This window comes from Temnothorax americanus, unplaced genomic scaffold (assembly GCF_048541705.1).
Source record: "Temnothorax americanus isolate GAGA-0224 unplaced genomic scaffold, ASM4854170v1 Scaffold139, whole genome shotgun sequence".
Taxonomy (NCBI): domain Eukaryota; kingdom Metazoa; phylum Arthropoda; class Insecta; order Hymenoptera; family Formicidae; genus Temnothorax; species Temnothorax americanus.
In genome coordinates, this window is record NW_027509274.1 from 187199 (window position 1) to 201390 (window position 14192).

The window sequence follows — 14192 nt, forward strand, 5'->3', positions numbered from 1 at the left end:
TATTTTTTTGTTTTTACGTACTACGGTAGCGCACTAAAAAATAAAGAGAAACAATGAAAAACGCCGGAAAAAAAAAGTTGGCTTGGGAGTCTCTCGGAGACCCCCGCTGTGCACGTATACCGCCGCAATGTCCTCTTCAGACATGTCCTTTTAGGGCAATTTATTGAGGTTTTTTTGGTGAACATGTGAGTCACAGGTTCACTGGATCACGTTTTTTTTTGCGGTGCCATTCGATTATGACGTTGCGCGTTATTTCTTTTTTTCCTTCTTTTCTTCGTCTTCCTCTCGAAAAGCGCCGTCCTCTCGTTTGCGTTCTCTCTCGCGCGCGTTCTCTCTCGCTCCCGTTCGCGTTATCTCTCCCTCGCGCGCTCGCTCCCGTCCCCCGTTTGCGTTCTCTCTCACGCGCGTTCTCTCTCGCTCCCGTCCCCCGTTTGCGTTCTCTCTCGCGCGCAGTTTCTCTCTCGCTCCCGTCCCCCGTTTGCGTTCTCTCTCGCGCGCGTTCTCTCTCGCTCCCGTCCCCCGTTTGCGTTATCTCTCGCGCGCGTTCTCTCTCGCTCCCGGCCCCCGTTCGCGCGTTTCTTTTCATTATAATAAATAATTGAGAGAAGGAAAGATAATTTTAGATACAGTGATATGCATTTTAATATATATATATATATATATATATATATATATATATATATATATATACATTTATTTCTCATGTAATGCATCGTGTACAATATTATCTGCAGCATACGCCAACAGTTCACAATCAATAATTGAATTCTTATCATAAAATTCACGCAAGATTCTAACTGCGTTACATTTATCGGTGATACAATTTTGGCGTAAAATGATTAAAAATTGTTTAAATTTTTCACTTACGCCATGAACATTTTGGCACAGTTGAAAATACACATTCTCGACGCAATGTTCTAGTTCGAACAAGAAGAGTACGGTTGACGGTTTCATGTACAAGCTGGTGTCGCACGAGGCCAATTTTACAATATCTGCGTCGCGTATTTTAACGAGTTCGAGATCTCGAAACGCTAGCGATGATGGTCCTGCATGCAATGGTGACCGCACGAGTTGCTGAATATCCGCACGTCTTTCGATGAACGTCACCCACGTTGCATGAGGCAGAATTATTCGATTGCCTCGGTTATCGCCAATATGTATATCCACAGAGGACATAGGTCCCACGTTGATCCCAATATCCAAATATTTATAAGCTGTTGCTGTCAATGCGTATCGTCTGCCTAGTATACGAACCGCGCGACGCTCCAACGAAATGCTATAGAAAAAAATAATGAGATTACTTTCAAAATAATACAATTCGCAAAAAAAAATATAAAAAAATATAAAGCTCTATAAATTATACAAAACTTACTTGTTTTCACACGTTGGAGTTTCAATATCGGGAATCGGCACGTAATAATTCATACGTCTACTGCCAATGCTGTTACCGCCGTTGCTTCCTTCAGCGGAATACATTCTTTCTCTCGGTTATGAGAAGTGAACACCGTTCGCACAAGCAGTCGATACGAGACTAGTCGTATAAAAAATTGGCAACTTACAAAACTATGATGAAGGAGGGGGGGAAATTAATGTTTCTGGAACGCCCAATTAGCGCTCTGAATTTTAGGAGAGGGGATTAAGGTAAGATGTTTTTTTCTTTATTAAGACGTATATCCCCCCTCCCCCCTCCACATGACATCAACCGCGAAACATGTTCAAACATGTTCGTCTAAAACTGATATCGAAGCTATCGAGTTAGAATTCGTCACGATACCTACTTATTCTTTAATTTTTGTACACTATCGATTAATGGGGGAAAGGAAATAAAACATTGTAAAATTTACACATACATATAAAATTTATTTTTTAAAAAGATGATAATTCTTTCTGGCGTTTCGACCACCAGTTAAATATTTTTAATACATTTTGCAACGCGCAATTCTTAACGTGTTTTCCACATCGCATAGTATTGGTAGCATCTAGAATATTTAAAGATTCGATATCTTCGTAATCCGCATCCAGAGTCTCGATGTTTAGGTTTCTCGCTTTCAAGCAGATCCACCAGCCATTCTCGTTTCTGGCATCCCTTGACGTACACGAGAGTCGGCATCTTGTCGTCATCGTCGTCGTCGTCGTCATCGTTGTCGTACTTTTCCTCACCGAGCACGGCCGATGTAATTAAACGCTTCACCTTGCTGTACGGCACGTTTCCGTCTTCCCATCGTAATCCATGGTGATTGCGAATCAACCAGGAAGCGCACGATTTGTCGGATTTTGTGAGGAGATTCCACGGCATGGGGCATGTAAAGATGTAATGCGCCAGAACGGCCCCGTTTTTCAGCACCGCCGCCTCCTTTACGACAAATTTCATCCCGACGACGAAACCTTGCAGGTCGACGAACGTTGGTGCGGACATGAAGAGATATCTCTCTTTCTTCGATGCGTGAATCGAGAGGAATGACGCGCGTTTCGCGACACTCTGATTTTATATCCTGCTCCCCTTTTTCCCCTCGCATATATTTGTATCGGAGGTTAAAGAGAGACAAAATTTTCGTCGACGTTGCCGCGAACACTCAGACTATTTTGCGCACTACGTTGGTCAACGGATTGTACTCGATCACGCGATCGTGTATGATGAGACAGTACGCGGAGGTATTCGGCGGTACGTTCTCCATGCAATCGAATTCTAGTCTGACATCCACGGTGGCGTTTTTGACGGATTCGTTTTGTCAAGAGCAATCGATGATCACGAACGGGCCGTTACGTAGAAAAGTCGAAACGGTGAGACTCGGCTCGAGATATTCGTATCCGTAATAACCCTTGCAGAAACACGCGTACATATCGTACAGAATCGCCCATCTGTGTTTACCAAAGTCCAAATTCAAATCGTCGTACGGATAGACTTCCGAGTTTAGGTAGAGTTTCACGTTGGTCAATTTGCAGTCGTCGAATCGGCTCGTGTCCGCGGACATGACGTTCTTCCGACCCGTTTGCAGAGCGAAGACGACGTATCGCGGATTCTCGAGCTGAGTCGCGGTTTTAATGGCCCACGAGTGCTTGGTCGTGTTCTGCAACAGGAGATACTCGTACAGATCCCACGAACGGAAACCCATACTTAGATATCGTCCGTTTTCCAAGGTGCGCAGCATCGACAGCTTGTTGACTTCGCTCAATACCACGTGAGGCATTCGCCACTGTATCTTGACGAGTTTGACAGTAGGCTCCAACGCGAGACTTCCCATCAGACAATTGTTGTCGGTGCGCGATCGTATCAAGATTAATTCGTGACGAGCGTTGATCACCACGCGTTTGTAATCCTCGCAAAATCCCAGTAACAGGTTGAGCGGTACGCAGAAATTGAAGTATCCGTTCGCGTTATTATGCGGTTCCCAGCCCGCGTTTCGCAGGATCACGCTTCTGTCGGACGATACCGTTACGTAGTTCTTGAGCGTGCTGGTTATTCCTACGTTTCTGCAATGATCAATCTCCACACCGTCGAGCTCGTATCGAATTTCATCGAACATGAACGCGACGCAATTATTCCCCAATACCACGTCATCGGCTTGGCCGGCTGCTCGGGTCACCGTCAATGTTCCTTCGACGTAGAGAAAACTTTCGCACGGCAACGTATACAGATCCTGCTGTTGTATGGGTATTCGTATTTCGTCGCTATACTCGAACGTTGTGTTGGCGTACGGGTTGTACGTGTAAGTCTCGATCTTGACGATGCGATCGTCAAAGACCGGCTCGCCTCCGATGTTAAGAATTTCAGTCATCGTTCAGATGTTTCGTACCGCGAATACCAGAGATTGTAAAAATTTAACGTTCGATGCGTTGAGCTTCTTTCTCGTCTCTGTTTTCGTCTCAGTTTTAACGCTACCGAATGTCGATTTGATGATATCGTCGATCGTCGCAGTCGTAAAGATATTCTTATTTGTCGCGTGCTCCGAGTCGTTCAACACGAGCATGTCACACGTCGCGCGTTATCGCTGTAGCCGTCGTACGTGCAATCTGACGGTGATCTCTTCTCCTCGAAAATCGAGCAATCGTCCGTCTTGATCCGTGACGCGTATCGTTAGATCCGTAACGCTTCGCGCGATGATCGGCAGATAAATGATCTGCGCCGGCGTTTCCGATATCTTATATCCCGGTGGTACGCTCGGTGAAAATTCGTGTATCGTGTGAACGCGTTTGCCGTTGCTGTACGCACCCGCGGTTACGTTACACTCCACGCGGATAATGTTCGAGCTTCGTCTTAGCCTTCATGGTTGCCCAAACGGCTGGCTCTGTAGCGGCAGCTCTCTCTCGAGAGTCGAATCTCTCGCGGGTAATGCGTTTTCGCGCTTCCGCAAGCGAGTATCTCGTCCGCCGCGTGTCTCTCGGTGAGATCGCGGTTACGCGAATAGGCTATGTCGTCGCTCGCGCACGCCGCGTCCAATGGATTAATACCTTGATCGCCTCTCGCCAATCGTTCTTGTAATCGAGTTCCCGGACCCGCAAAATTGATAGCGGGAATGTGTAATTCGAACGGAAGTGCGTTTATCGCGCGATTTAACAGGCTTCCACCATTTTTTTCGTTGACATTCGCCGCAATCCTTTATCATGGCGCGGGACCGTCGATGTGCGTTCGCTGCCACGGTCGATTGTAATGTTCGTAACAGCGACGATATGTCTGAACCTCCAAATCCCGCCTTTAATGTTCCGGAAGCTTGTCCCACACGTAGTGGACGTGATCGCCGCACGTTGCAGCAGAACGGCTTTCGGCACAAATTTGCAGCTGTTCGGCGCTCAAGTCGCGAATATCGGAAGATCTCGACAGTAGGACGAACATTTTTTGCTACTGAGCGATTCGCGGTTCCGCTCGCCTATAAATAGGCGTTCGAGTCAGCCAGAAAGTCGGCAGTGTGGAAAGAAATGAGATTCGTGCGACAACCGTTGGCGATTCGCGTGACGAATTGCGACGACAGATCACGGTCGATAGGGGGCAACGTGGAGAAACGCAAGCACGGTACGATGTTACCGACTACTATACGCGCGATCATTTGCGGCCCTTTCGAATTGCGGTTAAAACCAACGTTCTGATCAGCTTGCTGAACGTCCGCACGGTGTACGTTTCGAAAAACGTGTACGTGTACTCGAAATCGCTGCAACAGCCGAAATATCGATATTTGGAGAATTTGTTGACATCGATCGACGAAATCGGCTCTATTTTACGTTCTCCAATAACAGTGACGTCATTCCACCGAGCGACGCACGTCCAAACTCGATCTTCTTCGATGACGTGGCGTTGCGATAAGCAAGACGCTGTGAGAGAGTATTTCTCAATGGGCAGGCACTCGAGCGTCGACTCCTTCTATCTCTGTCAGACGTACGCGAGAATACCTAAACATCTGATACGGGACAACGCGAATCTGCTGATCCTGTTCAAACAGGATGGTACCAATTTGAAACACGTGTACAACGATCACGTGAATACCGACATGTCGTACGATAAATTTTGCTCGTTGTGCCCACGATTGTTGGCAACAAAAGTACGGATTTGTAGTGATAGACAAGGACAGCGCGCTTTCGAACGGCCGATACAGAAAAGGATTTAACGTGTTCGCGATACCGTAAAAGCGATCAGTCGTTGCCGATACCTCGACGGAGGTGAAACATTAGCGTTATTACAGAGAGAGAGATCGACACTCTGCTTTTTTTTTCCGCGATGGCTGCGATCGACGAAAGCGAGACGATTCGCGAACGCGAGAAGGTCGTGAAAGAGATTGCAAAGACGAGTAATTCGATTCGCAAAAAACTTCGCGCTTTGAAGACCGGTAAGATCGAGAAGGACATTGAGTTGGACACGCACTTTAAACCTCTCATCGGGCCGGTGAAAAAGATCGTTGACAACTCGAGCTTGATCGCGGTGAAAAAAGAGGAGCCGACGGAGAGCGACGCTGACGCGAAAATCGAACCGTTATCCGTTCAACAGCGCGGGGAGGAGGAGGAGGATGTTACAACCGAAAGAAAGAAGAAGAAACGATCAGACTCCTGGCCAGATCTGACATCGACATCGTGTAAATCTGATCAATCGAAACGACCGATAACCTCTACACCGATAACCTCTACACCGACGCGAACCGTGCAACGTACAAGTCCCGAATTTCTTGAAACCGCGAATGTTTTCGAAACCACGGACGACTCGATCAGGACGACCGTTCATAATCGGTTGCAAACGTCGGAGGGTCGACAATGGTTTATAGAATCGTTGGAAAATCACTTGCACTGAGCCGAATTTTACCATCGCAGATGTTTTGGGCGCCTGTCCATCGATGGACATAGCGTACGGCGTTTATCTCGGCAATAATAAATTGATGCTCGGTAATAAAAGTTTTGACGTGGGACAAAGCGGATAACATTTATATCGACGGCGTACGATACGCCGGCACACCCGGTATTTACGAGTTGATCTTCAAAAAATACCGATCTGACGCGATCTACACGGAGGACGATAAGATCAAGTACAGGAGCATATTGTTGGCAACGAGTGCTCATAAATACAAGCACGATCCTCTCGGGCGACTAAAGGGCAACGTGGGATTCAAGTATCGATTTGTAATCTCACCGTTGATGTCTACCGAATCCAAGAAGAAAAAATCTGGAAAGATTGACTACGTGCACTGGGACGACCCCAACGAGCTGGTGGAATCGTCTGCGATTGCTCGACGCTTCGCGTCAAGCTGGCAACAATGCCCACGACAACGAGATCATGTCGATCATCGAGGAACTTCGCGAAGCCGGGCTTATTATAAATTAAACCATGCGACGGCGATCCGTTCAATCAGCGTCGAAATGCCGATCAACAAATTTGGATTGTTCGAGCACAGCGGAGACACGACGAACGCCATTTCGTACCATCGTGGAGCAGATTAATGAGAAATTTCGTGCGCAATAACGCTCTGTGTCGCGCCGCCACGGACTTTGACGCAAAGTCGCGCAAGATTCGTCGCGTAGCGCAACCTGAGACTGACGGTGACGCGGTTAACAAACTGTACGTTGATCAATTCTTTAAAATATTGAACAATCAACGAAAAGAATCAGACGAGAAGCTGACTGCGTTCGAGAAAGATCTGCAAGCGTTACGGACTGCGATAAACAAGCTTCGCCATTCGACTACCGTTGAATCGGACGCGACAACCAACAACAACAATGGACAAACGGTTCAGCAGAAACGACTATCGAAAGGCGTCGAGTGAAGAGAAGCAACGGTTCATCAACGACGGCGAGGAACGGCAACGAACGACTCGAGAACGGTTGTCGGACGGCTGTCTAGCGGTTCGAGAACGCTTGTCGGACGGTTGTCGAACGGTTCAAAAACAGCTTAAAAACGATTACGAGCGATTTAGAAACAGCTGCGAACTACGCGGAGACAGGAAAGGCTACAAACGGCTAGAGAACGTCGACGACGACGACGATGAGTGGTAAAAAGCAGTTAACTGACGACGACGACGACGACGAGCGACAACGAACGATTTACGAATGGTTCAGAAGCGGTTACGAATGGTTCAGAAGCGGTTACGAACTGTTCAGAAGCGGGTACAAACTGTTTGGAAACTGCTACGAACGATGCACTAGAAGCAGAAACGGCGACAACAAAACATGAGACCGTTAAAATCGACCGATGCGGATAAAAATATCGAAAAGCGACGACTCGTCGAGGAACTGCACGCTCCGGCGAGAAGAAATTTTCCCCGCAGACACGTCATAGTGCGAGGGTACGACGACCTGTGGCAGGCTGACATCGTCGAGATGCGTCCGTACTCGCGTTTCAACGGAGGCTACCACTACATACTCACCGTCATCGATGTGTTGAGCAAGTACGCGTGGGCCGTGCCGCTCAAGGGTAAAGGCGGCAGCGAGACAACCGACGCTATCGCTGAGATAATTCGACGCAGCGGGAGGTGCCCTAGTAATCTACAAACCGACATGGGGAAGGAATTTTACAACACCGACGTGCAACGTCTCGTGAGAAAACACGACATCAATCATTATTCCACGTATTCGGTGTTGAAGGCGTCGGTCGTCGAGCGATTCAATCGTACGTTAAAAAACAACATGTGGAAGATGTTTACGCTCAACGGAAATTACAAGTGGGTCGACGCGTTGCCGCGACTCGTGTCGGATTACAACGCGCGCAAGCATCGAACTATCGGCATGCGACCCGTCGACGACGTTACCCCCGCGAAAGCCGAAAGACTCTTGGCTACGGTGTACAGCGCGATAAAGATCGCGGGTCCGGCAAAATTCAAAGTGGGTGACTCGGTGCGCGTTAGCAAATACAAAACAATTTTCGAGAAGGGCTACACACCGAATTGGACCACCGAGGTGTTTAAGATCGTTAAAGTGCAGCGTACCAATCCCGTAACCTATCTACTCGAGGACTATCGTGGAAAATCCGTCTCTGGAGGGTTCTACGAGCACGAGTTGCATCGCGCGACTTATCCAGACGTGTATCTCGTGGAGAAAGTACTGCGCAGGAGGGGCGACGAGGTTTACGTTAAATGGCTGGGATTCGATGGATCGCACAACTCATGGATACACAAGAACAATGTTATTTAATTCGTGTAAACTGTATTTTTTATTTTTAATATAAAAAAATGCAATATTTAATATGTAATACATGTAAAATGTTTGAAAAATATGAAATACATATAAAGTACGTAAAAAATATGAAATACACATGTGTAATATCTTTATTATAATATTCTTTCCAATACTGTGTAATATAATACTCACAATACGTTACGTTATACTACATTCACACACATTCGTACATACATACGTTATACTACTACTACTACTACTACTACTACTACTACTACATTATACAGGGTGCCCCACAATTGTTGGTACTTTTTTCATATTTAGATAGAGCGAGCCAAACTGAGTCGAAAAGTCATGTACCATTTTACAATTTTCGCAATAGTTGACGAGTTATTAATGATTAAAAATCGACGTATTAGCCCGCCCACCGCCAAATCCAAGCGCGCGGCGAGATGCGGCCGCCCCGCGGTCGGCGCGCGGGCAGTTGTTTACTACAAGCGGCGATGATTACGCACGAACGGCGCGTAACGCCGGGCCCCTGTCCTAAGCGATGATATAGTTTCTCACCTTTTTTAAATAGAAATAAAATTTTCTAACAACATAGAAAATTTTTTTGTGCGTACGTATGTACATATGTGTGCACATGCATACACCAGGAAAATATCAATTCTACTGCTTAAAAAAGCGATTACTCAATTTACCTTTTTTTTTAGTAAGTAACGGTTGTCTTTAAGCAAGAATATTTTCTTGATATTAGTCTTAAAATGTACAAATTTTAGAAAGAGTCTTTATTATGTACTCGAAAGAAGAATTTATACTTCTTCAAAGAACATAATAAAATTTTATCAAAGAAAAGTCAAAATAATAAATAAAATAATATGAGGACCCTCGAGATTAAAATAGGAGAAGGTTATGAGGGTCAGACGCAGATCACAGTGCGTAATATCAGAAATAAGTGATTTATTCGTCGTTTTGATACATTACATCGATCCGTACGTTTCGGCTCAGTTTTGAGCCATCTTCAACGGTAGTTACAAAAATTAAGTTACACGTTCTCCGTACCGTATGGTGAGTTTACTTCAAAGTATCAGAAACCAATTGATCCATATCTGTAAATTTGTTCAATTAATGTTGAGATATTAAAAAGATCCCTTAGGAAACTCACCATTCGGTCTGAAAAACGTGGAATACAGAGCCATGTATACATAATGAATACTCTCTGCGAGAAAATTTGACGATCTTTATCGACACGACACATGCACAGCAATGATATGAAAGGTCTTGCAAGAAGAGGCATGTCGTAGGTCAACTCACCGGCGAGGATTATAACAAAGCACGATTTGACACCGTCTCAAAATGACACGGATTTTTTGCATCATGCATATGTCACGGTTTTGAGCAAATTGTAATCCATGCTCATGAACTTTGGTCGTTGGCAAATCGGGGTTTTACTATTGGTACATGCAATATTGTGACGGTGTCAAATCGTGCTTTGTTATAATCCTTGCCGGTGTGTTGACCTACGACATGCCTCTTCTTGCAAGACCTTTCATATTATTGTGTGTCGTCGACAAGATCGTCAAGTCTTCTCGCAGAGAGTAGATATTCATTATGTACGCATGGCTCTGTATTCCACGTTTTTCAGACCGAATGGTGAGTTTCCTAAGGGATCTTTTTTTAATATCTCAACATTAATTTTAAACAAATTTACAGATATGGATCAATTGGTCTATGTTTCTGATACTTTGAAGTAAACTCACCATACGGTACGGAGAACGTGTAATTAAACTTCTGTAACTACTGCTGAAGATGGCTCAAAGCTGAGCCGAAACGTACGGATCGATGTAATGTATCAAAACGACAAATAAATCAGTTATTTCTGATATTACGCACTGTGATCTGCGTCTGACCCTCATAGCCTTGACTTCTCCTATCTAAATAATTAGCAAATTGAATTTTTGTTTTAATTTTGTATTCTTAACTGAAGAATTAAATAATTAGAATGTAGAATATTATTTATTTTAAGTAATATTATCAAGAAAACATTTTTTGTAAAGATCATCGTTACTTAAAAGAAGAGAAAACTGAGTAATTGGTTTTCTTAGCACTAGAATGATATTTTTTTACGTGTGCGTATACGGCACGCCATTTTACTATTTAATATCATCATAAAAATTCTATCAAATTAAATCGATACTTAAAGAAAAAAAATTATTATTATGTCTAGACATACTTATAATTTATCGAATTATTATTAAGCTATAATTGAAAATGCAGAATTACAATTATGTTTAGAAAAAATATTAATTCTGAATTTATTTTACGTTATGACATAAACAATTTTCGGGAATATTAAAAGTATGTACATAATTGTAATTCCCGAATTTTACTTATGTACGCAATTTTAATACTTGAATTTCTATTATGTACACACAATCGTAATTCTGGAATTACTTTTTTTCTTTTGGTAAGTAACGGGGTTCTTTAAGAAAGAATATTTTCTTGATAATAATCTTAAAATGTATTCATCACAAATTTTAGAGAAAGTCTTTATCATGTACTGGAAAAAAGAATTTATACTCCTTCAAAAAACATTATACCATTTTATCAAAGAAAAGTCAAAATAATAAGCAAATCAAATTTTTGTTTTAATTTTATAATTTTTATTGAATAGTTAAACAATTAGAATTTAAAATATTATTTGTTTTAAGTAAAGAGAGTGATGAGTGTATTTTAAGATTATTATAAAAATAAAATATTCTTTGCGAAGATGACCGTTAAAAGAAGGGAAATGGAGTAATTGGTTTTCTTAGTACTGGAATGATATTTTTTGCGCGTGAATTGTGCATGAATAGCAATCGCGATATAAGATCGCGAGCCAAAAAATAATTTTTTTTTCTGTGGCAAGAAAATGATAGAGCGCTATCATTTCCACACCACCTTGCGGTAGATAGCATGGCGCATTTTTTTTTAAGTAGTGTCCCCAGTAGGTTTAATCCACTTTATAAAAATATTTTAATGCAAGAACTGTTCGAAGTGCTCAAAAAATATCATTCCAGTGCTAAGAAAACCAATTACTCCATTTCCCTTCTTTTAACGATCGCATTTTCGCAAAGAATATTTCATTTTTATAATAATCTTAAAATACACTCATCACTCTCTTTACTTAAAACAAATAATATTCTAAATTCTAATTGTTTAACTATTCAATTAAAAATATAAAATTAAAACAAAAATTTGATTTGCTTATTATTTTGACTTTTCTTTGATAAAATAGTATAATGTTTTTTGAAGGAGTATAAATTCTTTTTTCCAGTACATAATAAAGACTTTTTCTAAAATTTGTAATGAATACATTTTAAGATTATTATCAAGAAAATATTCTTTCTTAAAGAACCTCGTTACTTACTAAAAGAAAAAAAGTAATTCCAGAATTACGATTGTGTTGTACATAATAGAAATTCAAGTATTAAAATTGCGTACATAAGTAAAATTCGGGAATTACAATTATGTACATAATTTTAATTCCCAAAAATTTTTTATGTCATAACGTAAAATAAATTCTGAATTAATATTTTGTCTAGACATAATTGTAATTCTGCATTTTCAATTATAGCTTAATAATAATTCGATAAATTATAAGTATGTCTAGACATAATAATAATTTCTTTTCTTTAAGTATCGATTTAATTTGATAGAATTTTTATAATGATATTAAATAGTAAAATGGCGTGCCGTATACGCACACGTAAAAAAATATCATTTTAGTGCTAAGAAAACCAATTACTCAGTTTTCTCTTCTTTTAAGTAACGATGATCTTTACAAAAAATGTTTTCTTGATAATATTACTTAAAATAAATAATATTCTACATTCTAATTATTCAGTTCTTCAGTTAAGAATACAAAATTAAAACAAAAATTCAATTTGCTAATTATTTTGATAGGAGAAGTCAAGGCTATGAGGATCAGACGCAGATCACAGTGCGTAATATCAGAAATAACTGATTTATTCGTCGTTTTGATACATTACATCGATCCGTACGTTTCGGCTCAGCTTTGAGCCATCTTCAGCAGTAGTTACAGAAGTTAAGTTACACGTTCTCCGTACCGTATGGTGAGTTTACTGATTCAAAGTATCAGAAACATAGACCAATTGATCCATATCTGTAAATTTGTTTAATTAATGTTGAGATATTAAAAAGATCCCTTAGGAAACTCACCATTCGGTCTGAAAAACGTGGAATACAGAGCCATGCGTACATAATGAATATCTACTCTCTGCGAGAAGACTTGACGATCTTGTCGACGACACACAATAATATGAAAGGTCTTGCAAGAAGAGGCATGTCGTAGGTCAACACACCGGCAAGGATTATAACAAAGCACGATTTGACACCGTCACAATATTGCATGTACCAATAGTAAAACCCCGATTTGCCAACGACCAAAGTTCATGAGCATGGATTACAATTTGCTCAAAACCGTGACATATGCATGATGCAAAAAATCCGTGTCATTTTGAGACGGTGTCAAATCGTGCTTTGTTATAATCCTCGCCGGTGAGTTGACCTACGACATGCCTCTTCTTGCAAGACCTTTCATATCATTGCTGTGCATGTGTCGTGTCGATAAAGATCGTCAAATTTTCTCGCAGAGAGTATTCATTATGTATACATGGCTCTGTATTCCACGTTTTTCAGACCGAATGGTGAGTTTCCTAAGGGATCTTTTTAATATCTCAACATTAATTGAACAAATTTACAGATATGGATCAATTGGTCTATGTTTCTGATACTTTGATTCAGTAAACTCACCATACAGTACGGAGAACGTGTAACTTAATTTTTGTAACTACCGTTGAAGATGGCTCAAAACTGAGCCGAAACGTACGGATCGATGTAATGTATCAAAACGACGAATAAATCACTTATTTCTGATATTACGCACTGTGATCTGCGTCTGACCCTCATAACCTTCTCCTATTTTAATCTCGAGGGTCCTCATATTATTTTATTTATTATTTTGACTTTTCTTTGATAAAATTTTATTATGTTCTTTGAAGAAGTATAAATTCTTCTTTCGAGTACATAATAAAGACTCTTTCTAAAATTTGTACATTTTAAGACTAATATCAAGAAAATATTCTTGCTTAAAGACAACCGTTACTTACTAAAAAAAAAAGGTAAATTGAGTAATCGCTTTTTTAAGCAGTAGAATTGATATTTTCCTGGTGTATGCATGTGCACACATATGTACATACGTACGCACAAAAAAATTTTCTATGTTGTTAGAAAATTTTATTTCTATTTAAAAAAGGTGAGAAACTATATCATCGCTTAGGACAGGGGCCCGGCGTTACGCGCCGTTCGTGCGTAATCATCGCCGCTTGTAGTAAACAACTGCCCGCGCGCCGACCGCGGGGCGGCCGCATCTCGCCGCGCGCTTGGATTTGGCGGTGGGCGGGCTAATACGTCGATTTTTAATCATTAATAACTCGTCAACTATTGCGAAAATTGTAAAATGGTACATGACTTTTCGACTCAGTTTGGCTCGCTCTATCTAAATATGAAAAAAGTACCAACAATTGTGGGGCACCCTGTATATT

The 14192-nt window shown here is 41.6% G+C and overlaps 1 protein-coding gene across 1 annotated transcript; it reads right to left on the minus strand.

Annotated features, from left to right (window-relative positions):
• Positions 1–2729: 2729 nt before the first annotated feature.
• Positions 2730–3776, minus strand: LOC143894391 (uncharacterized). The gene is made up of 2 exons (XM_077400580.1): positions 3306–3776; positions 2730–3194 (listed from the first exon to the last, which is right to left on the minus strand). Exons 1-2 carry the CDS (start codon positions 3774–3776, stop codon positions 2730–2732), a joined length of 936 nt encoding a protein of 311 aa, XP_077256706.1.
• Between the last annotated feature and the right edge of the window lie 10416 nt (positions 3777–14192).

Bases quoted from the DNA above. Each gene is read 5' to 3' on its own strand.
- LOC143894391 (XM_077400580.1), bottom strand. From the start codon at position 3,776: ATGACTGAAATTCTTAACATCGGAGGCGAGCCGGTCTTTGACGATCGC. The intron at 3,195-3,305 runs GTGGTGATCAAC...GTCAAGATACAG, and splicing joins TTTGCGAGGATTACAAACGC to TGGCGAATGCCTCACGTGGT.